This window comes from Budorcas taxicolor, chromosome 11 (assembly GCF_023091745.1).
Source record: "Budorcas taxicolor isolate Tak-1 chromosome 11, Takin1.1, whole genome shotgun sequence".
Lineage (NCBI taxonomy): Eukaryota > Metazoa > Chordata > Mammalia > Artiodactyla > Bovidae > Budorcas > Budorcas taxicolor.
Window position 1 is genome coordinate 162,164,228 of NC_068920.1, and position 23,379 is coordinate 162,187,606.

The following is a 23,379-nucleotide window of genomic DNA, read 5'->3' on the forward strand; positions in this document are numbered from 1 at the left end:
TGCAATGCAGGAGACCCCAGTTCCATTCCTGGGTTGAGAAGATCCTCTGGAGAAGGGATAGGGTACCCACTTCAGTATTCTTGGGCTTCCCTTGTGGCTCTGCTGGTAAAGAATCTGCCTGCAATGCGGGAGACCTGAGTTTGATCCCTGGGTCAGGAAGATCCTCTGGAGAAGGGAAAGGCTACCCACACCAGTATTCTGGCTCGGAGAATGGACTGATCACAAAGAGCTGTTCGTTAGTTTATCTGAATCCACTTTTGCTTTTTCTGGTCTATTCTCTACACAGCAGCCATAGTCTTTTATAGGCGTATGTCAGATTCTGGTATGTCCTGCATAAAAGCCCTCAAGGGTTCTCCATCGCACTCAGAAAAAGCCAATCTGTTATTACATCCTCTTCTGGATCTGTCTGGCCTATGTCTACCTCTGACCCTTCGTCTCCCCACCACACACACTTTTCTCCCTATAGTTTTTGTCCTTGTAATTCTCTAGAATGGCCCCTGGCCCCTTGGTTCGGGTTCTTCCACACAGCTGCTCACTTAACGCTTCACAACCGGCGCTAAATAACTCTTAAGAAACAAAGGACAGACGCCTGCATTCTGCCCCAGCTTGGGGGTGAGTGGGGGGCACTTCCAGGTTTTCCCTGTGTGGAGGTGGACGAGCACTCAAGGCGCAATTCCCGGGAGTTCCCTGGAGATCGAGTGGCGATCTTAGGCTTCTTCTGGGCTTTCACATGAATATTGAGATCCTGAAAGGCGCGCAGAATGGCAAAAAAAAAAAAACAAAAAAACTAAAGCACAATTCTCTGGCTCTCGCCATTTCCAGATTGAACTCCTCGTGGCCTCTGTCTTCGGAGGGCCATCAGGAGTGGGGTAGGGTTGGGGATGAGGGGTGGGGGTGAGGGTCCCAGCCCCTCAAGAAACCTCTTGAGGTGAACGTCTGGAAACCAATTCATTACTGGGACCTGCCCGCCAAAGACGGAGAAGGCGACGGCACCCCAAGGACAGAGGAGCTGGTAGGCTGCGGTCCATGGGGTCGCGAAGAGTCGGACACGACAGAGCGACTTCCCTTTCACTTTTCACTTTCATGCATTGGAGAAGGCAATGGCAACCCACTCCAGTATTCTTGCCTGGAGAATCCCAGGGACGGGGGAGCCTGGTGGGCTGCCGTCTATGGGGTCACACAGAGTCGGACACAACTGAAGCGACTTAGCAGCAGCAGCAGCAGCAGCAGCAGCCCGCCAAGGAAGACACACAGGAAGTCCGCCTGAACCCGCCCTCGAGCTGTCAGTGGGCGGAATTCGAGGAAGGGGCGGGAACCCGCCTACGAGTGGTTTGTTATTGGCGGAAAGGAAACCGGAAGGAGGGGGGTCGGAACCCGGCTTCCTCTCGACTCCTCATTGGCTAAAAGACTGGGGCCCTCGGGTTCTCATTGGTTAAAGACTCACTGGGCGAATCTTACACGTCCTCCGGGTCCCTCGCGGGTTGGTTGATGAGATTGGCCTCTACCCCGCCCCTCGGTCGCCTCAGCTTATTATTTTACACACAGAGGTAGGGTTCGCGCGGTCGTTTGCCGCCCAGCCTCGGGCATTCTGCTTAACGCCGTCCTGCTCGAAGCCTCCGAGCCTGAGGGAACTCAGGGATATAGACTACACGCGAGCGGAGAAGGGACCCCGGAACGATTCCTTCCCGGAACCATTGAGACGAGGCTTCCAGGAGCGTGTGGAGGGGACGTTCTCCCCTCACACCCCCGGTGGGCCTGACTGGACTGGCAGGGATGGCGGCGGCGGCGGTGGCGGTAGACGCTCGGCCGGGCGCCGCCATCCCGGTGGAGCTGCGGCGCGAGAGGCGCATGGTGTGTGTGGAGTACCCGGGCGTGGTGCGCGACGTGTCCAAGATGCTGCGGACCCTGGGCGGCGAGGAAGGCGTCTCCCGGGTGAGGAGCGGGGAGTCCCCAGGGGAACACTGAGTCGCGGGACTGCGGCTGAGGGGCGAGACCAGCCCGGGAGGGATCTGAGGTTGCCTTGGCAACGGAGCTCCGGTCGGTTCTGGAGCGGCCAGGGGCCGGGGGTCTGATTTCGGGGCTGCCGGGCGTAGATTGATTTCCCCTAGTATCTGAGGGTAGAGGGGCTTCCTTGGTGGCCCAGTGGCAAAGAATCCGCCTGCAGAGCAGGAGACGCGCCTTTCGAAGATCTCTGGAGAAGGAAATGGCAACCCACTCCAGTGTTCTTGCCTGGAAAGTCCCTGGAACAGAGGAGCCCGGAGGGCTGCAGTCCATGGGGGTCGCACCGACTCTTTGGAGTCGGACCGAACGAGCGACACAACAACAGACCTACATGAGGAGGGGAAGAAGGATTATGTTACTAGAGTTAAAGAGTAGTAATGTATGTGTGTTAGGCACACAGTCGTGTCCGACTCTTTGCGACCTCACGGACTGTAGCCCGCCAGGCTACTCTTATGTCCATGGAATTCTCCAGGCAAGAATACTGTAGTGGATTGCCATTCCCTTCTCCAGAGAACTTTCCAACCCAGGGATTGAACCCTGGTCTCCTGCAAATTTGTTCTGCACCAGCTATATTTCTAGGTTCTTTACCTACATTAGCATCGCATCAGAACCCTGCCAGGTAGGGACTGGGGTTGTCCAGATTTTACAGGAAAACTGAAAAACAGCTTGTTCAAGTTCACCCAGCAAACAGTGGAGCTGGGATGAATTCTTTACCTGGTGCAAAGCTGTATGTCAGTGACTTAAATGCACCAGGTCTTGAAGTGTCTCTGTTTTAGAGAGTCCTTCCCTGACTGCCCTTACTAAAGTGGCTGCTAGCAGTTCACCTGCTAATTCCAATCTGAAGTTGTGTTTTAGAGTCTTTATTGTCTGTCTTGGACCCTTGGTTCTGAGATGATCAGCTCTTGTGGGTCCTGGTCTCTCTTGATCACTCTTATAATCTGAACATCCCTAATTGTGCCTGCTTCCAAAATATTGTTTGAATGCATGATTGAATCTTCACAACCATCTAGTGAATTCAGTTCAGTTCAGTCGCTCAGTCGTGTCTGACTCTTTGTGAACCACACAGTCAAACCCTTTGGCAGTCAATAAAGCAGAAGTAGATGTTTTTCTGGAACTCGCTTTTTTGATGATCCACCGAACGATGGCAATTTGATCTCTGGTTCCTCTGACTTTTCTAAATCCAGCTTGAGCATCTGGAAGTTCACGGTTCACGTACTGTTGAAGCCTGGCTTGGAGAATTTTGAGCATTACTTTACTAGCATGTGAAATGAGTGCAATTGTGCGGTAGTTTGAGCATTCTTTGGCATGGACTTTCTTTGGGATTGGAATGAAAACTGACCTTTTCCAGTCCTGTAGCAACTGCTGAGTTTTCCAAATTTGCTGGCATATTGAGTGCAGCACTTTCACAGCATCATCTTTCAGGATTTGAAATAGCTCAACTGGAATGCCATCACCTCCACTAGCTTTGTTTGTAGTGATGCTTCCTAAGGCCCACTTGACTTCACATTCCAGGATGTCTGGCTCTAGGTGAGTGATCATACCATCATGATTATCTGGGTCGCGAAGATCTTTTTTGTATCGTTCTTCTATGTATTCTTGCCACCTCTTAATATCTTCTGCTTCTGTTAGGTCCATACTATTTCTGTCCTTTATTGTGCCTGTCTTTGCATGACATGTTCCCTTGGTATCTTTAATTTTCTTGAAGAGATCTCTAGTCTTTCCCATTCTATTGTTTTCCTCCATTTCTTTGCATTGATCGCTGAGGAAGGCTTTCTTATCTCTCCTTGCTATACTTTGGAACTCTGCATTCAAATGGGTGTTTCTTTCCTTTTCCCCTCTCTTCTTTTCACAGCTATTTGTAAGGCCTCCCCAGACAGCCACTTTGCTTTTTTGCATTTCTTTTCCATGGGGATGGTCTTGATCCCTGTCTCCTGTACAATGTCACAAACCTCTGTCCGTACTTCTTCAAGGCACTCTATCAGATCTAATCCCTTGAATCTGTTTTTCACTTCCACTGTATAATTGCAAGGGATTTGATTTAGGATTTGATTTAGGTCATACCTGAATGGTCTAGTGGTTTTCCCTACTTTCTTCATTTTAAGTCTGAATTTGGCAATAAGGAGCTCATGATCTGAGCCACAGTCAGCTCCCGGTCTTGTTTTTGCTGACTGTATAGAGCTTCTCCATCTTGGCTGCGAAGAATATAATCAATCTGATTTTGGTGTTGACCATCTGGTGATGTCCATGTGTAGAGTCTTCTCTTGTGTTGTTGGAAGAGGGTGTTTGCTATGACCAGTGCCTTCTCTTGGCAACTCTATTAGCCTTTGCCTTGCTTCATTCTATGCGCCAAGGCCAAATTTGCCTGTTACTCCAGGTATTTCTTGACTTCCTACTTTTGCATTCCAGTCCCCTATAATGAAAAGGACATCTTTTTTGGTTGTTAGTTCTAAAAGGTCTTGTAGGTCTTCATAGAACCGTTCAACTTCAGCTTCAACTTCAGCCTTACAGGTCGGGGCATAGACTTGGATTACTGGGATACTGGATGGTTTGCCTTGGAAATGAACAGAGAATCATTCTGTCGTTTCTGAGATTGCATCCAAGTACTGCATTTTGGACTCTTTTGTTGACTATGATGGTTACCCCATTTCTTCTAAGGGATTCTTGCCCACAGTAGTAGATATAACAGTCATCTGAGTTAAATTCATCCATTCCAGTCCATTCTAGTTCACTGATTCCTAGAATGTCAGCATTCACTCTTGCCATCTCCTGTTGGACCACTTCCAGTTTGCCTTGATTCATGGACCTGACATTCCAGGTTCCTGTGCAATACTGCTCTACAGCATCGGACCTTGCTTCTATCACCAGTCACATCCACAGCTGGGTGTTGTTTTTGCTTTGGCTCCATCTCTTCATTCTTTCTGGAGTTATTTCTCCTCTGATCTCCAGTAGCATATTGGGCACCTACTGACCTGTGGAATTTATCTTTCAGTGGAATTTATCTTTTTGCCTTTTCATATTGTTCATACTGTGGTGTTGGAGAAGACTCTCGAGAGTCCTTTGGACAGCAAGGAGATCCAACCAGTCCATGCTAAAGGAGATCGGTCCTGACTGTTCATTGGAAGGAATGATGTTGAAGCTGAAACTCCAGTACTGTAGCCACCTGTTGTGAAGATCTGACTCATTTGAAAAGACCCTGATGCTAGGAAAGATTGAAGGCAGGAGGAGAAGGGGGCAACAGAGGATGAGATGGTTGGATGGCATCACTGACTCAATGGACATGAGTTTGGGTAAACTCTGGGAGTTGGTGATGGACAAGGAGGCCTGGCATGCTGTGGTCCATGGGGTTGCAGAAAGTCGGACATGACTGAGCAACTGAACTGAACTGAACTGCTCATGGGGTTCTCAAGGCAAGAATACTGAAGTGCTTTGCCATTCCCTTCTCCAGTGGACTACATTTTGTCAGAACTCTCCACAATGACCTGTCCATCTTGGGTGGCCTACGCAGCATGGGTCATAGTTTCATTGAGTTACACAAGGCTGTGGTCCATGTGATCAGATTGGTTAGTTTTCTGTGATTGTGATTTTCACTCTGTCTGCCCTCTGATGGAGAAGTGTAAGAGGCTTATGGAAGCTTCCTGATGGGAGAGACTGTCTGAGGGGAAAACTGGGTCTTGTTCTGATGGGTGGGGCCATGCTCAGTTCAGTTCAGTTCAGTTCAGTCGCTCAGGCGTGTCTGACTCTGCGACCCCATGAACTGCAGCACGCCAGGCCTCCCTGTCCATCACCATCTTCCGGAGTTCACTCAGACTCGCGTCCATCGAGTCTGTGATGCCATCCAGCCATCTCATCCTCGGCCGTCCCCTTCTCCTCCTGCCCCCAATGCCTCCCAGCATCAGGGTCTTTTCCAATGAGTCAACTCTTCACATGAGGTGGCCAAAGTACTGGAGCTTCAGCTTTAGCATCAGTCCTTCCAAAGAAATCCCAGGGCTGATCTCCTTCAGAATGGACTGGTTGGATCTCCTTGCAGTCCAAGGGACTCTCAAGAGTCTTCTCCAACATCACAGTTCAAAAGCATCAATTCTTCGGTTCTCAGCCTTCTTCACAGTCCAACTTTCACATCCATACATGACCACTGGAAAAAACATAGCCTTGACTAGATGGACCTTAGTCAGCAAAGTAATGTCTCTGCTTTTGAATATACTATCTAGGTTGGTCATAACTTTTCTTCCAAGGAATAAGTGTCTTTTAATTTCATGGCTGCAGTCACCAGCTACAGTGATTTTGGAGCCCCCCAAAATAAAGTCTGACACTGTTTCCACTGTTTCCCCATCTATTTCCCATGAAGTGATGGGACTAGATGCCATGATCTTTGTTTTCTGAATGTTGAACTTTAAGCCAACTTTTTCGCTCTCCTCTTTCACTTTCATCAAGAGGCTTTTTAGTTCCTCTTCACTCTCTGCCATAAGGGTGGTGTCATCTGCATATCTGAGGTTATTGATATTTCTCCCGGCAATCTTGATTCCAGCTTGTGTTTCTTCCAGTCCAGCGTTTCTCATGATGTACTCTGCATAGAAGTTAAATAAGCAGGATGACAATATACAGCCTTGACGTACTCCTTTTCCTATTTGGAACCAGTCTGTTGTTCCATGTCCAGATCTAACTGTTGCTTCCTGACCTGCGTACAGATTTTTCAAGAGGCAGGTCAGGTGGTCTGGTATTCCCATCTCTTTCAGAATTTTCCACAGTTTATTGTGATCCACACAGTCAAAGGCTTTGGCATAGTCAATAAAGCAGAAATAGATGTTTTTCTGGAACTCTCTTGCTTTTTCCATGATCCAGTGGATGTTGGCAATTTTATCTCTGGTTCCTCTGCCTTTTCTAAAACCAGCTTGAACATCAGGGAGTTCATGGTTCACGTATTGCTGAAGCCTGGCTTGGAGAATTTTGAGTATTACTTTACTAGCATGTGAGATGAGTGCAATTGTGCGGTAGTTTGAGCATTCTTTGGCATGGACTTTCTTTGGGATTGGAATGAAAACTGACCTTTTCCAGTCCTGTGGCCACTGTTGAGTTTTCCAAATTTGCTGGCATATTGAGTGCAGCACTTTCACAGCATCATCTTTCAGGATTTGAAACAGTTCAACTGGAATTGCATCACCTCCGCTAGCTTTGTTCGTAGTGATGCTTTCTAAGGCCCAGTTATAGAGTTTTGCCAAGAAAATGCACTGGTCTTAGCAAACACCCTCGTCCAACAACACAAGAGAAGACTCTATACATGGACATCACCAGATGGTCAACACTGAAATCAGATTGATTATATTCTACGCAGCCAAAGATGGAGAAGCTCTATACAGTCAACAAAAACAAGACCAGGAGCTGACTGTGGCTCAGATCATGAACTCCTTATTGCCAAATTCAGACTTAAATTGAAGAAAGTAGGGAAAACTGCTAGACCATTCAGGTATGACCTGAATCAAATCCCTTATGATTCTACAGTGGAAGTGAGAAATAGATTTAAGGGCCTAGATCTGATAGATAGAGTGCCTGATGGACTATGGACTGAGGTTCGTGACATTGTACAGGAGACAGGGATCAAGACCATCCCCATGGAAAAGAAATGCAAAAAAGCAAAGTGGTTGTCTGGGGAGGCCTTACAAATAGCTGTGAAAAGAAGAGAGGTGAAAAGCCAAGGAGAAAAGGAAAGATATAAGCATCTGAATGCAGAGTTCCAAAGAATAGCAAGAAGAGATAAGAAAGCCTTCTTCAGTGATCAATGCAAAGAAATAGAGGAAAAGAGCAGAATGGGAAAGACTAGAAATCTCTTTAAGAAAATTAGAGATACCAAGGGAACATTTCCTGCAAAGATGGGCTCGATAAAGGACAGAAATGGTATGGACCTAACAGAAGCAGAAGATATTAAGAAGAGGTGGCAAGAATACACCGAAGAACTGTACAAAAAAGATCTTCACGACCCAGATAATCATGATGATATGATCACTAATCTAGAGCCAGACATCTTGGAATGTGAAGTCAAGTGGGGCCTTGCTCAGTAAATCTTTAATCCAGTTTTCTGTTGATGGGCAGGGCTGTGTTCCCCCCCGTTGTTGACCTGCGGCCAAACTATGGTGCAGGTGATGAAGATGATGGCGACCTCCTTCCAAAGGTGCCGTGCACGCACTGCCACACTCAGTGCCCCGACCCTGCAGCAGGCCGCCCCCGATCCACGCCTCCCCGGAGACTCCTGGACACTCCCGGGCGAGTCTGGGTTGGTCTCTCGTGGGGTCATGGCTCCTTTCTCCTGGGTCCTGGTGCACAAGGTTCTGTCTGTGCCGTCCCAGTCTGTTTCCCAGTCCTGGGTAAGTTCTCATGGCTCTATGGTGGGGTTAATGGCGACCTCCTCCAAGAGGGCTTATGCCGCACCCAGGTCTGCGGCACCCAGAGCCCCTGCCCCTGCGGCAGGCCACTGCTGACCCGGATCTCCTCAGGAGACACCCAAACACAGTTCTGTGAGTTAGGTACCTCTATTATGCCCATTTTTTTGGTAAAGACACAGGAAGAAAAGTTGGGTCAAACAAGCCCGTACATAGTACAGAGGGAATTTAAACACATACATGCCTCCCTCTGAAGTCTGAACTCTTAATTCTGTTTCCTCATCCTTTATGAATATTGAAAAGCCTTGAACCTGTCATTGAGCACAGGAGGCTCGTAGAGGCCCAGTCATTCACGTCTTGTTCTTTTACCCTGACTTACTGACTTTACTGTGGCTTTGACAGGATCTGTACTGCTGCTAACCCCAGGGATGTTTGTACCCAGGTACAGGGTGAGCCCTTTGGGGAAAAGACTGGTCAGTCATTCATTCCATTCCTGCTTCTTGTGTACCTATTGTGAGCCAGGCCCACATTTAGGGCCATTTCCGGCACAGCAGTCTAATAGACCTGTTCCCTGGTGATAGGGGCTCTTTTTAACCTTCTGTCCCTAGACGCTTCCTGGATGCCTGCTAAGGGCCAGGTTGTGTCCTGGGTGTCAGGGCGCCAGCAGGTAGGTGACCTTGGCCTAGGGGACGTTGCTCGTGCTTTCACATGCACACAGCTGACACTGTTCCTTCTTAGCCTGTGTGGGACAGGCTCCTGCATGGATGACACAGGTAGTGTGTTTGCCATGCCTTACGAGCCAGGCTAAGCGCCTTGTGTATATGTTCTCTTAGTCATAAGAATCTGATCAATGGGTCCTCCTATTACCATTTTAAGGAGAAGGAGCCAAGGCCTGGACAGGAGGAGTCACACGAGTCAGGGCCAGGTGCTTGTTACTGATTTCATCTCCTTCGGACCTTGAAACATTTGTAAATGAGGCTGAATACTAGGACCTTTTTGGGGCGGGTAACCGTAGACAAGTCGTGCGGCTCCCACTCAGACTCTCCATGGCAGACGCGGGGGTAACACCACCACAAACTACTGCCGGAAGAACGGCGGTTCCCTGTACTGACCAGGCTTTGCTTAACTGGCAGTTATTGTCTCCAACTTTGCTACTTTATAACCTTTTAGAAGAAAGAAAGTGTTAGTCCTACAGTCGTGTCCAAATCTTTGCAACCCCATGGATAGTAGCCCACCAGACTTCTCAGTCCATGAGAGCTCCAGGCAAGAATACTGGAGTGGGTAGCCATTCCCTTCTCTAGGGGATCTTCCCGACTCAGGAATGAACCCCGGTCTCCCACATTGCGGGCAGACTCTTTACCATCTGAGCCACCAGGGAAGCTTTAGAAAGGAAGAGGCTGTCCTCATGTTCTCTACCAGATAAAAGCTGAGATCCTTGGGTTTGGAAAATGAGTCTTTGGGAATTAAAAGCCTAGAACACAAAACAGAAAAAGCCTCCTGGGTCCCCAGCGGGCCTGCACTGAGGGAGGAGCTGCCGCTGCTCGGCTGACCTCCGTGTCACTCTCTCCTTTGGCCTCACCGCAGATCTACGCAGATGCCACCAAGAGGCTGGAGCTTTACTTCCGGCCCAAGGACCCCTACTGCCACCCCGTGTGTGCCAACCGCTTCAGTACCAATAGCCTGCTGCTCCGGATCAAGCGGAAGACCAGGCGACAGAGTGGGGCGCTGGGGCCTGAGGCTCGCCCTCAGGTCACGTACGACATAGAGAGCCTTGGAGTCGTCTCCACCGTCTTCAAATTTCAAGGTAACTGCGAAATGCATTCTTCCTGTGCTGGGTCATTTCCGGGCCCGTGTCCCTCGTGCCTGCAGGGGCTACGTGGATCATCCGCCTGTGAAGGGGCCTGGGCTGTGCCCAGGCGTGAGGGGAGGGCAGAGCGTGGGCTCTGTCCAGGAGGCAGGGTGCCCTCACTCCAGCCAGCAGCTCCCTGTGGGCTCTGGGCTCTTGGCCGCTGGAGTTCTCTGAGACATCTCATGTTTAAAGCCATTTTGCAGGGCCAAAGGAAAAAGTCCACAGGCCTCCAATTTTCAACCCCACCCCCTCCCTCTTATTTTGGGACCTGTGAATCTTGACCGTTGCTGGTCTTGTCTCCCGTCTGAATCCTTCCCTGATCACCTCAACCCCTTGGAACCTCATGTCTTTTGACCTCTCAGCCAACTAGATGTCTCCTGCGGGGTCCTCACAGGGGTGAGGCGTGGGGTAGGGAGGGGAGTCATGCCTGCCTGAGCCTCCCTGGGTCTGCTTGTCTGACAGTGGGGGCCCTGAGCCCCGTGGCCCCCCATGGGGATTCGGGAGATGGTGCTCTTAAAGAGCCGATCCATGCGCACGGGAAGCACTTGGCAGATAACTAATAAGTCTGGAGCGTGTCTGTGGAAGCCGCTGCAGGTTTAAGGCAGAAACTGAAAAAACGAAAGGCTGGAAATGAAGAATAAAAAGTGAGCGAAGACTGAAACAGGCCTTGGGATCCCCACACGGTGGGTGTTCTGAACGTCCGTCGCTGGTGGAATGTGTCTTCACCAGAGAGGGCTGTCCTTCCCGGGACGGGGCCCTCCCCGTGATGCGTTTTCCCCTCTAACTGGGCCGGCAGTTCCCCGCTCAGTGTGTGTCCTGGACTGGCAGCATCAGCCTCACCTGCGGCATGTCTCAGCACGCGCACGGTGCAGCTCATACATTCCCAACCTGGCCTCCATCCTCAGTGTCATGAACCGCCCCCGCCCCCGCCCCGGCAAATAACGTCTCTCCAGATGACTCGGAGCACCCGGGGCCGAGCTCCCAGAAGTGACTCAAGGGGGTTGGTTTCAGCTCCTGCCACTCTTGCCCGGCAGCCTCTCCTGCGAGGCCCCCTCAGCGCCCCTAAGCAGATGTGGGCCTTGTGTGGCAGCTGCCAGCGCCTGGGCGGTGTTAAAGGGCATCTGCCGCCGGTCTGCCTCTCTCCCCAGGGATGTCCGATTTCCAGTACCTGGCGGTGCACACAGAGGCGGACGGCAGGCAGGTGTCCATGTACGACAAGGTGCTCATGCTCAAGCCCCAGAAGGAGAGCTTCTTCCACCAGGACCTGCCACTCTACATCCCCCCGCCCATCTTCTCCAGGCTGGACACGCCGGTAGACTACTACTACCGCCCAGAGACACAGCACCGGTGAGCGCCCCCTCGGCCGCCGCCCCGCAGCATCGGGATCGGGGGGGGGGCCTGTGCTCAGAAGGCTGGACTCTGCCCCCCATGGGTCAGGGGGCCAGGGCAGCCGGCTCTGCTCAGGCCCATGGCCCCAGTGCCTCCAAAAGCAGAGCAGCTGGTGACCAGGGGAGTCAGGAGCCTGCCCTGGTCCCTGCATCCCACCCAGAGCCCTTGCTTGGAGCTGTCCCCACACCATGGAATGTCGATCAAGATGTTGCCTCAGGACTGGAGGGCATTGCCAAAAGTGTGTATGTGAAAGTGTGGAGAGACAGACACCTCCTAACTGGGGGCACTGAGAACGAGGTTGGTTGACTTCTTTGGAGAGCCATCTGGCAGGATTTATTACAGTTTTGTTTTAAGTTTGGCCATACCACGTGGCTTAGGGGATCTTAGTTCCCTGACCAGGGATCAAACCCATGTTCCCTGTAGTGGAAGTACGGAGTCCTAACCACTAGACCACCAGGGAATTCCCCTGCTATGGTGTTAAATGTTCTTTCCAGTTGACCGAGTGGTTCCTCCTGTAGGAATTTATCCCATAGTGATTCCCACCTCAGTGCTCAAAGATACACTGACAAGAGCGTTTCCTGGCTGGTTGTGGGCAGGAAGCTAGGAGAACCTGGTGTAATGGGAGAGCCCGGGCCGGCAGGGGCCTGTGTTCAGGTTCTGGGCCTGTGATCCCACAAGAGCGCCGACCTCCTGCTCCAGCCTGTCCACCTGGTAGCAATAGTGACAGTCCCGTGTCTCTGCATCGTTAGAGAACTGCATGCCTAAAGCCCCTAGGAATACTCAGCACAGTGCGTGCTGGCAGAGTGGTACAGTGGATAAGCAGGTGGCGACCAGTCCGTGAATAGGTGCCATGCAGTTACCTAAATGATGGCCTGTCTGTGCCAGGGAAGACCACACCGCCTGTACCAGAGCCCGGCTCCATGGGCCGACGTGGCTCATGTCCAGAGAACCTCACTAGAGCAGACTGCACGCTGTAAAAATAAACTGAGCGATGACAGAAGCCTGGGAAAACCGGGAAGATTGGGCCCAGGCAGTCATCTCTGGAGGGGCGGAAGGATGAGAACCTTCTTTTCCCTCATCAAATATTTGCATCAACAAGCACTGTCCGCCTGGCAGGGCCCAGGCCTCCCCTTGGAGCTGGGGTTGGAGGGGGCATGACAGGTGGCTCTCTGTGGGCCCATCTGGGGATCTGGCAGGGCACGTGGGGTGAGTAAGTGGGCGGCGGGGGCCAGTGGGCAGGCGTGTGTCTTAAAGGAGACAAGTGGGGACTGGGCTGTTGTGGACCGTGAGTGGGGCATAGAGAGGACTCTTGGGGGTGTGACCTTTGAAACAGGTGAAGGGCAGGTGAAGGTCCGGGGAGGGAGGGCGTACCAGACCCGGGTGCTGCTGCTGGCACGTGCAGAGGACGGGTCTAGGGGATTGTCCCTGAAGCCGAGAGACTGGTGGGTGAGGGTCCTGCAGACCCCGTGGAGGAGCTTAGATTCTGCCCTGAAGAGAGAGGGGAATTGTTCTCTTCCTTTAAAAAATGCATTCTGAGGTGTTCCAAAAGGAGAGGGGGCTGTCTGGATCCCCCACCCACGTCACCAGCTTCAGCCATTAGCAGCCTTCCGCTGCTGGCTTCCTCTCCCCTCCGCCACCCCGGCATCACAGCACACCCTCCAGAAACAAGTCGGTGTGCATCTGCGCCGGAAGAGCTAAGGCAGCCACGGCACCGGCCGCAGATCGAGCGAATGCAACAGCGTCCTTACGTCATCCCGGCCCAGGATGTCTGCCCCGTTGTCTCCAAGGCGACTTGAGAGCCAGGGGGCATCGCCAACTCTCAGGCCTATTGAGCCCATCATCCCACCCCCTCACCCTTTTTTCTGATCACAGGAGTAAACTGTGCTTGTTAGAAAAGACCAAACCTTATAGATGTGTTTAACTAAAAAGAATCAAGTCCATCCCTTCCTGCCGAAAACTCTAGCCTGTGCAGTGACAGTTTTCTGTGCGTATATTATACTAGATGCAAGAGTTTTAATTTTTAAAATGTGCACATCCCTAAGATGTTTTAATTATTTTCCTCCCACAAACACTTTACCCCTGAGTCAGAAACAGACATAAATATGTCCAGGAAGAAACGAGAGCGCGCCCTCCCCTCCCCCGACACTGCTGGCCCTGGCGCTGGCTGGCAGCAGTGACTGCAGTCACTCCCCTGTCCCCGCGCCTCTGGGAGGGGGCCTGGGGTGGGAAGCCAGCTGCCCTGGGACCCACGGGCCCTGTTTTTCTCCTGTGTGGTTTATTGATTTTCCGGCACATGGAAAGAGCCTGCCCGGTCTCCCAGGGCTGCAATTGATTTTTCTGCTCTGCTGACCTTCCTGGATACCGAGGACTGGCTGAGGAGGCCTGGTGTCCGCCTCACTGGCCTGCCCTGGTCCAGGGAGGTTCAACTTCCTAGATGACCTGTGGACCCTTCTCCTTGAGGCAGTTGAGGTGGGGGGAGCCAGCAGAGACAGCCAGGCAGGGCCCGCCTCCCTGCAGCTGCCGCTGGGCCCGGAGGGGCCGCCAGGGGCTCTCCTGCTCGGGTGTCTGGGGCTTCAGGGATGTGTCTTTAAAACTGGACAAATTCGGGGGGTTTCAGATGGAGTCATGCTTTTGAAAAAAGCTACAGCTTCGATCCCGTCTTTATAATTCTGTTTCCCAATGTGAAAAATCACTTTGTTGTTCTTTGTAAATATGCAGATGGTGTGTACTCATGGAAAATGAAGGTGAAATGGAAACAAGATTTAAAAGGGAATAATCCCCTGTGTGACATCCAGGATGTACTTTGAAAAGTACTTCAAAATAATAGAGTGGGTTGGGGTGGAGCCTGGATGGTGTGGAAGTGGCCATGTGATGGCAGTTGTGGGAGCTGATGGGGGGCGTCTGGGGGTCCCTGGGGCTGCTCCCCTGCTTCAGCAAGGCCGGACGCTCCGACTCCCACCACAGAGGGAAGCACTCGGAGCCTCCTGGGAAGTGTTGGCCCCTGTGTTCGGTGCTCATAAAGGTTGCCGGCAGCAGAGCGCTTTTTCTACGTTGTTTGTAGTTGAAGGATAGTTGCTTTACAATATTGTCTTGGTTTCTGCTATAAAAACGGAGCCCTTTTTTAAAAACCTATTTTTATTCTTGGCCGCGCCACGTGGTTTGCGGGGTCTTAGTTCCCCAACCAGAGATGGGACCTGTGTCCCCTGCAGTGGAAGCAGAGTCCTGTTAGCCTCTGTGCTCTGTGGTGAGACTGTTCGGTAGTATCCAGCCTCCCTTCACTGCAGTATCGTTGAGATGCTTCAAGTCAGGGACTCAAGCTCCATTGCAGGCGGCCAGATAGTAGTCGGCGCCATCACCACCTGCCCCCAGACCCCCGCCCAGCCTCCCTGGGCTGGGATCCCAGCTCTGTCACCTCGAGCTCTGGCCCAAGCAGGTCTCCAACCCCCGTGGCCTCAGGGACTTGTGGAAGTTGGGCCCTTGTTATGGGAAGATGGAAGGACCGTTTTGAGGGCTAGATGAGTGATCTGTGATGTCAGTAAGCACAGCCGGCAGAGGATCCGTGGTTCCTGTGCAGCCGCACCTTGGCTGATTCCCCCGCTACGCCTGACAGATGCTGGGCTGTTCCCGGCTTCTCGCTGGCTGGACAGCGCCATGATAGCTCCATGCGGCTGTGAGGTCCCCAGCCTCTGGGACGTTGGGCCCAGCTTCAGAGCCTCCCTGAGCTCTCTGACTCGCTGCCCCTTCGCCCCCGGCGGCACCGAGGTCCTTCCCTCTCCCAGCTTCCAGGGGAAGCACCCAAACGTGGGCCGCCAGTGTCCAGCTGGGCCCACGCCTGGCGCGCTGCCCTCAGCCCTCTCTCTGCCCCCAGGGAAGGCTACAACAACCCTGCCGTCTCGGGCGAGAACCTGATCGGCCTGAGCAGGGCCCGGCGCCCCCACAACGCCATCTTTGTCAACTTTGAGGGGGACGAGGTGCCCGAGCGGCCGATGGAGGCCGCAGTCCAGACATGGAAGAAGGTCTGCACCAACCCCGTGGACCACAAAGTGGAGGAGGAGCTGAGGAAGGTGTGCCTTGCCCCTTGGCCACTCCCTGTTCACCTGCTGGACCCCGTGCTTGTCTCAGACTTGTTTATTAACTCGCGGGAACCATCACCTCCAGATGCCATGTCTAAAGCTCTGCCAGCGCACACCCTACCTTCCCAAGGCTGAAAGTGTTCTTCAGCCTCCTCTGAGGTTCCCAGGGGGTCAGCGCGGTCCAGGCGTGACTGCAGCCCGGAATTCCGGGGTCCCAGAAACTTCCTTCCTCCAGTCGTTGGCCAGGGCACACATCAGCTGGGGCACCTGCTGTGTGCCAGGCCCGGCCCTTCCTCCCCGTTAGAGTCGGCTGGCCAGGCGGCCCTGGGAGGAAGAAGCCTTCTGCCTGGCCCGAGTCACTGGGTCAGGGGACATGGGGCCACTCTTCGGCGCGCAGCCCAGCCTCCCCGTGGCTTGGGGCCACTCCTGCCCTGGCCCTCCTCCACCCCCTAGCCTTCCACAGCCCTCCCCTGGGCTGGGCCGTCCCCAGGGCCTCCTCACGTCCCAGCTCAGGCCTCTGCCCTCTGGGGCTGCTCAGGGTCCTGGAGCTCTGGCCTGGCCCCACTCTGGCCTTTGGCCCTCTGCCTCCCCCGTTACCCTTTGACGGTGCCCCTCGTGGTCCTTCCAGGACACCCAGGCCCAGCTGCACTGGCACATGCTGGGTGCTCAGGCCACTTGCAAGGGAGGGATGAGCTAGCACGCGGCAGCTCCCCGCGGCTGCCCCTCCTCTGGGGCCGGACCCTGCAGGGGGCCCTGGGGCTGGCGGGCAAGCTGCCTGCCCTCCTCTCAGCCTCTGCTTTGACCCTCCAGCTGTTTGACATCCGTCCTATCTGGTCACGCAACGCCCTCAAGGCCAACATCAGTGTCCACCCCGACAAGCTCAAGATCTTGCTGCCCTTCGTGGCCTATTACATGGTAAGGGTCTGCCTGCTGCCCCCCTGGGTTCCCACCAGGGTTGTCCTGATCCCAGCACCCGCTGGACGGCTCGTTACCGCCCCTGCAGAGGCCCTCCTCAGCCTCCGCGGTCACATGTCAGCCACATTGGGGTGACTGTGGGATTCAAGACTGATTACGTAACTTGCAAATAAAGGGATTGTACCTTTTTTAACAGCCTTGAGCTGAGAGCTTTCCAGGACCAGGGGCTGGGGTAAGTGCTGTGTGCACAGCCTCTTCTCTGCTGGCGCAGCAGCAGGGGCGTTGCTCTGGTGAGGATGCTAGGCTCGGCCTGGGGGCTCAACGTGCCAGCGTCCTGCAGCCAGCATGTGGCAGAGCTCCTGGGGGCCCTGACCACGGTGCCACCTGCATTCACTCGTTCTCCCCAGGTCGAGTGGTCTTCAGTGCGCAGCAGACATACCTCAGACTGAGTCCAAGAGGGAATGGAGATGGGGGTGTCATTGTTAAGATTCCCCAGGGGGCCACGAGGAGGCACTCCTGCTGGCCAGGGGTTGAACGTGGGGCCCTGGGGGGCAGGCAGACGATGTGACTGTGATGGCAGGTGGGGTGGGGGGCCTAGACCCGGCCTCACGGCGCTGCCTTTCAGCCTGGGCGCTCTGGACACGGGGCCTCAGAGCCTCCCGCCTGTCAGGACAGTTGTGACGGTTCTCAGGCTCTTCCTCTGTGCCAGGCGCTGTGCCAAGGGCGCCAGGGTCCCCGTCTCCTGTCATTGCTGCTCAGTCGCTCAGTCGCGTCCGACTGTTTGCAGCCCCACGGACCGCAGCACACCAGGCTTCCCTGTACTTTACCATCCCCCAGAGCTTGCTCAGACTCGTGTCCATTGAGTCAGTGATGCCCTCCAACCATCTCATCCTCTGTCTTCCCCTTCTCCTGCCTTCAATCTTTCCCAGCATCAGGGTCTTTTCCAATGAGTCGGCTTTTCGCATCAGGTGGACAAAGTATTGGAGCTTCAGCTTTAATACTCCTTTAATCCTCCCCAGAATGCCCTCTGATTGGAAGACCAAGGTTTGGAAGGGTCAAGTGACCCATCCCAGGAGACAGAGCCACATGTGCGAGCTTGCGGGGCAGGGGCTGCAGAGCCCCACCTGGGCCTGCATCTCAGGGGAGCTGAGAATCAGCCTGAACCTCACTTCGTACCTCCACCCTTTCTGTCTCCAGATAACAGGCCCCTGGAGAAGCCTGTGGATTCGATTTGGATATGACCCCCGAAAACGCCCAGAGGCCAAGATTTATCAAGTGCTTGACTTCCGAATCCGATGTGGAATGAAATACGGTAAACAGTTACTAAAACCCTGGCTTTCCTTTTCCCTTCCTAGCTTTGCATTTGCAGCATTCTCTGGGTAATGAGAGTAGATCCTCACGGAGAGGGTAAACGCCTTCGGCCCTCAGCGGGCTTGTTGGAGACAGGCTAGCGCAGACCCAAGGACCCGAGCTCCCGTCCTGGCCCCGTGGTGCCGCTCTAGTGGTCCTTCTGTTCTTCCACAGTTACTTGCGGCTCCTGCCGTGCAGGCCAGGCATCCGGTCAGTGTCCGTCCCCCGCCTGCGGTGAGTCCCCCGCACACCAAGCAGCAAGACACGGCGGCTCCTGTCTGTCCAGCTCGGGGCCCTGTGCCCTCTCTCAGGAGCCGCCCCTGGGAGCCCTGGTGCACCTGTGGTGCAGGCCGCGCTGTCAGGGGCTCTGCACCCCCTAGCCTGATGTGCCCGCCCTCTCCGGCAGGTTACGCCCCCAGCGACATGCCCGTCAAGGCCAAGCGCAGCACCTACAACTACAGCCTCCCCATCACCGTCAAAAAGACCAGTAAGGGCCTCGGGCTCCCTTGCAGAGCAGGCGCCGGGAAAGAGGGGCATCCAGACTGTGGGAGGGCAGGGGCCTCCCGAAGGGTCACTCCAGGGCCCTGCTGGCCAGCGCACCCCAGGGTGGGAGGGGGCGGTCGGGGGGCAGGAGAAATACCCCCCTGTATTCCAGACCCCTGCCGTGGTCCCCTCGCAGCCAGCCAGCTCGTCACCATGCATGACCTGAAGCAAGGCCTGGGCCCCTCAGGGTCGGCCACTGCACAGAAGTCGAGTCCCAACAAGTACAAGCTCAAGGTGGGCGTCCGCGGGCAGCCTGTCCAGGCAAGAGTGAGGGGTGGGTGGAGCAGCGGCCCCTCCCCTGGGCAGGCCGGGCCCCGCTACCCACGCTGGGCCTCGCCTGTGACATGGGGAGGCTCTGATGGAGGCTGCCCTGCCCTTCCAGTCCCTTCACCCTACTCCCACTTCCCAGCACTGCCTCCAAACACAACTCAGGATGCTAGCCCCCAGGGCGAGGGTATTGACCACCAGGGCACGTCCGTCTCAGGGAGGGTCTTAGAAACCAACAGCCGCGTGCACTGCCCTCTGAGTCAGGCCCTGAGGCCCCTGTGGCCCCCCAGGCAGGGTGAGACTGAGGGCTGTGAGCCCAGAGCCACAGCAGACCACCTGCACCCAGGCCTGGGCCTCCTTAGCACAGCCACTCAGCAGGGCAGCGACGTCCCAAGGCCTGACGTGAGCTGCTCCAGGCCTGGGCAGGAGTCCCCGGCCACAGAGGGCTGGGGCCAGCTATATGCCTGCAGGGTCCATCTCCTCTCTCCTCAGGGTGGAAAGCCGCATCCTCGCCCGAGTGGCCATCCGCCTTTAGGAACCTCATTTTAGGCCGTAGGCTCCACCTCTGGAACTGGTCTGCAGCTCTCCCTAAGATGACCAGTTAGGAGAAGTGAGGAGGCCTCCCTTCAGGGAGGCGCCGAGGCAGAGCCCGACCCCAGTGGGGCCTCCCCACTCGACGTGCCTGGCTGGTCTTGTGGGCAGCTCTAGGGTCCCGGGAGGCCTGGCTGCTTCCACGCCTATCAGCACCGGGGGAATCACAGGTTCTGTCCTACTGACCTGCCCCAGCCTCTGACCCATCCGCCCGCCTGAATCCAGAGAGGAGAGCCAAGCCTTCCAGGTCTCAGAGCTAGCACAGGCCACTGCCCTGAAAGAGCCCCGGGGAGCTGCCCACCCTGGGCCGCTCCCCTGACCCTCCCGGCTCGTCTCGGCCCTCCTTTCCAGGACTCGGTCTACATCTTCCAAGAGGGGGCCTTGCCGCCGTACCGACAGATGTTCTACCAGTTCTGTGACCTGAACGTGGAGGAGTACGTACCTGAGGGGTGCCGAGGCGGGGACCGGGGCACTCGGGTGCAGAGCAGAGGGACTGCCAGGGACCAAAGTGTGCCCTGCCTCTCCTCCCTCTCATGTCCGCCGTGACGCCTCGGGACGGCTGGCCCCTGGGAGCGAGTGCTGCCGGCCCTCCTCGCCCGGGTTCCTGTGGCACCCAGCAGCGGCTTCCTGGGTCCCCTGTGGGCCACCCTGCCCCCAAGCAGCCAGCCGTGCTGGGCGCAGAGCATGGCGCTGGGCTGGGGTCTTTGTCTTCCTCCTCTGTGGCCCGCACTGGGGTTCCTGACATGGTTCCCAGTCCCCAGAGCCGACAGAATCTCAGACATTTTTAACCCAGCTGTTCCCAGTGATGTTTAGAAAGCTGGGGGAAGGGTGCTGGGCTGGAGGGGCAGCTTACCCCAGGTTGGAGTCCGGCGAGTGGCTTTCGAGGAGGCCCTTTGCGACCGTGCTTATATGCAGGACAGCGCTCTGAGTGCTGTTTTTCTGAGCACGCCAGCTCTGCCGAAACCGCTTACTGGCACCTGTGAGCAGAGACACCCCCCCCCCCCCCACCGCCCACCCCGGACCTTTGAGCAGAGACACCCCCGCCCAGGACTTTGAGCAGAGACCCACACCCCAGACCTTTGAGCAGAGACTCCCCCCCAACCTTTGAGCAGAGGACACCCCCCCCAGAACTTTGAGCAGAGACCCACACCCCAGACCTTTGAGCAGAGACTCCCCCTCAACCTTTGAGCAGAGACCCACCCCCAACCTTTGTCTCCGACACCCAGGCTGCAGAGAGTCATTCACCGCAATGACGGGGCGGAGAGCTCATGCACTGAGCGGGACGGCTGGTGCCTCCCCAAGACCACAGACGAGCTGAGGGACACCATGTCCCTCATGATCCGGCAGACCATCCGCTCCAAGAGGCCTGGTGAGAGCCGCTCACCCCGCGTGCTATGGGTGCCCCCAGGCCAGAGCAGGCATCCCTCAAGGACCTGCTCCACAGGAAACCTCACCTGGTGGGAGCCAGGAGCCAGCATCCCCCCCACCCCTGCCCCCGGCGGTTCCCTGAGGCGCTCAGCCCTGGGGGTCCAGGTAGGAGCCGGGCCCAGAAGAGGGGCTGGGGCTGCCCTTGGGGCTGCCACTTCATGCCCAGACCGCGTCCTGCGGCCACGTGTGGGCAGGTTGCTCCTGTCTCTCCTGGGGGGCAGGGGCCCTGTCGCCATGCCCTGCCCGCCCCTCCCCCGGGCATGGGGCGGGGGGTGAGCCCTGTGCTGCCCTGCGGCTCTGACGGAGCTGGGGGAGAGTAAGGGAAAGGACCCCTCCCTGGGGTTCCTTCCAGGCTTGGGGTGGGGGCATCCCAGACCACCGACCCCCACAGAGCTGCCGGGTGCCGGGGCTCTCAGCTTCTCCCAGGATGCGGGCCCCTCTGAGCACCCAGTCGGGGAAAGGCAGCTTGGGCCCACTCCTGCGGGGTCCCCTGGACTCCCGAGCTGCCCGGGGCTGCTCCGGGGAGGTTCCCAGGGCCCTGGGCATCAGTGTTGCTCTGAGGGTGCTGGTTAAATGAGTCCAGGTCCACCAGCCATCTTACTTCCTGGAGCAGCTTCGGACTGGAGCCCCAGCCCCTGAATTTGTAGACAGGCCCCCCGGGGCGGAGCCCAGGGACGGCCGGGCCGTCGTCGGGACACACCCGGCCTGGTCTGTGGGCCCAGCTCTCTTCTCCAGCCCGACCAAAGCGGACAGTGGGAAAGAGCAGCTGACCGGTGAGTCCGGGGAAGACGACGAGGAGGAGGAAGACGAGGAGGAGGAGGAGTTCAAGCCGTCTGACGGGAGCGAGAACGAGATGGAGACGGAGATCCTGGACTACGTGTAACGCAGCCCTGGGCCCTCGGCCGGGCCCCCCGCCCAGGCCCGAAGAGGGGGCCGGGACGCGCCAGGCACCCCAGCGCTGCCTGCAGCAGCCAGCACGGCCCTAGGCAGCCTGTCTGAGGAGAGCAGCTGGGTGCGCTGCCCCTGGTCCTGCCCAGGCTGCCCCCTGGCCCCGGGTGCCTGTGCCTGGCCTCACCAGCCCAGCACCCTGCCCTGCCTGTGGCTGAGACGAGCGGGAGCTGGCGGTGGGGATGGTTCGGCCCGGGAGGGGCTGGCCCGGCTGGGGTCAGACTGGAGGTGAGGGCGGGGCAAGGACCCTGGTCCAGGTCACGGTGGCGAAGACTGTCCTTAGGGTTAGACCCCATCTGTTGGGGTGACCTGGCAAAGGGCAGGCCAAGCTGGAACTGTCCTCATTAAAGACATTTCCCCAAGGAGTCTCAGTGTCTCAGTGTGGGTGTCAGAACCCGAGAGGGGTTTTCTCTGGCCTCGGGGCTTGGGCTCCAGCTGGACGTCATTTGTCCCTTCAGTTGCTTGTTGGTGCCCTGATGCTGGTGATTCTGGGGTGGCTGAGAACAGGCCAGGTGCCCCTCAGCAGGTGGGCCAGGTGAGAGCAGCCTTGGAGGGCACTCCAGCCGCATGCTCACCCTTCCTGTTCCACAAGGATGTGTTGCAGAGGGGTTCCTGGGGATGACACCGTGGTCTCAGCACTGCCTGGTGGGAAACCAGAGGGCAAGCAGGTCCCTGGGTGGGGCTGAACCTACGCTCCTGCGGGGCACACCCCACACGCTGCCCCAGCCAGAGGGGAGCCCGTCACCCTGCCTCAGCCAGAAGACCAGAAGCAGCTCTTCCCAAGGGCTGGCCGGGCTGCTCCCCGCCCCTTACCTCTGCAAGCTTTCCCTCAGGCCTCGGTCCCAGCCGGTGGATCTCAGCTGGGACTCTCGTCCCACCTCTCCTGAGCCATGCTGCCAAGCTCAGACCTCAGGGGAGAGGGTCTGGGTTCTGGCCCCCCACCCAGAAGCCGCCTCAGTTCCTGTGCAGAGCTGAGAAAGGCATGCCTGGGGCAGGCAAGCACCGTGCCTCTGCAGCTCAGCCCCACGGTTCCCAGAGCCTGCCTGCCGTGTGCCGGACTGCACGGCCTTGCCAGGTCCTCGACAAATGCTCAGTGGTTCTCAGCTTAGAAACCTGCATGCCTACGCCACCACCACCACCCACCCCCCCCCCCCCGCCCGCCCTGTAAAGAAGCGTTTTATTTATGGAGAAGAGCAAATACACATGAAAATGCTGCATCTTGTATAAGAAGCCCAGTCACCCTCCACCAGATCTGTTGCATCCACTCCTGATTTCAAAGCCCGCATTTCCAGCTTCGCTGCGCCGTGGCTTTGTTGTGGCACGTGGCTTCTTTCGGTTGCAGCATGCAGGATCTTTAGTGGTGGCATGCGGCGCCTGGTTTCCTGACCCCAGGCTCCCAGCATTGGGAGCATGGAATCAGCCACTGGACCACCAGGGCAATCCCTCTCAGTGTTTCTGTTCTATTTCGTGTTTGTGTTTTGCCGGAACTGTTATAAGGAAATTGGTACTTAAGTGTATGTTTCTAACACATCAAGGTTTTTGTTTTAAAAACACAGTGATGGTGTCATCACACCTAACAACAGCAATTCTGCCTCAGACGTGCCTGTGCAGTTGGGAGACCCCAGTGTCTGCTGGGCCCCTTCAGAGACACGAG

General features: G+C 55.9%; 1 protein-coding gene across 5 annotated transcripts; it reads left to right on the forward strand.

Moving 5' to 3' along the window:
• Nucleotides 1-1,553: 1,553 nt before the first annotated feature.
• On the forward strand, nucleotides 1,554-22,078 carry GTF3C5 (general transcription factor IIIC subunit 5). Of its 5 annotated transcripts, none has more exons than XM_052648316.1 (12): nucleotides 1,554-1,932; nucleotides 9,957-10,176; nucleotides 11,370-11,568; nucleotides 15,479-15,674; nucleotides 16,494-16,598; nucleotides 17,796-17,910; nucleotides 18,123-18,182; nucleotides 18,355-18,435; nucleotides 18,604-18,725; nucleotides 19,701-19,783; nucleotides 20,576-20,718; nucleotides 21,500-22,078. In XM_052648316.1, exons 1-12 carry the CDS (start codon nucleotides 1,774-1,776, stop codon nucleotides 21,658-21,660), a joined length of 1,644 nt encoding a protein of 547 aa, XP_052504276.1. In that variant the 5' UTR covers nucleotides 1,554-1,773; the 3' UTR covers nucleotides 21,661-22,078. The 5 variants fall into 5 exon arrangements, with proteins under 5 accessions (XP_052504276.1, XP_052504277.1, XP_052504280.1 ...); XM_052648317.1 differs by having other exon boundaries at nucleotides 18,628-18,725; XM_052648320.1 differs by lacking the exon at nucleotides 18,355-18,435 and having other exon boundaries at nucleotides 18,628-18,725.
• The last annotated feature ends 1,301 nt before the right edge of the window (nucleotides 22,079-23,379 follow it).

Coding starts and splice junctions, on each gene's coding strand:
- GTF3C5 (XM_052648316.1), top strand. CDS start 1,774: ATGGCGGCGGCGGCGGTGGCGGTAGACGCTCGGCCGGGCGCCGCCATC. Junction 11,569..15,478: donor CGCCCAGAGACACAGCACCG/GTGAGCGCCCCC, acceptor CTCTGCCCCCAG/GGAAGGCTACAACAACCCTG. Junction 20,719..21,499: donor CATCCGCTCCAAGAGGCCTG/GTGAGAGCCGCT, acceptor CTGTGGGCCCAG/CTCTCTTCTCCAGCCCGACC.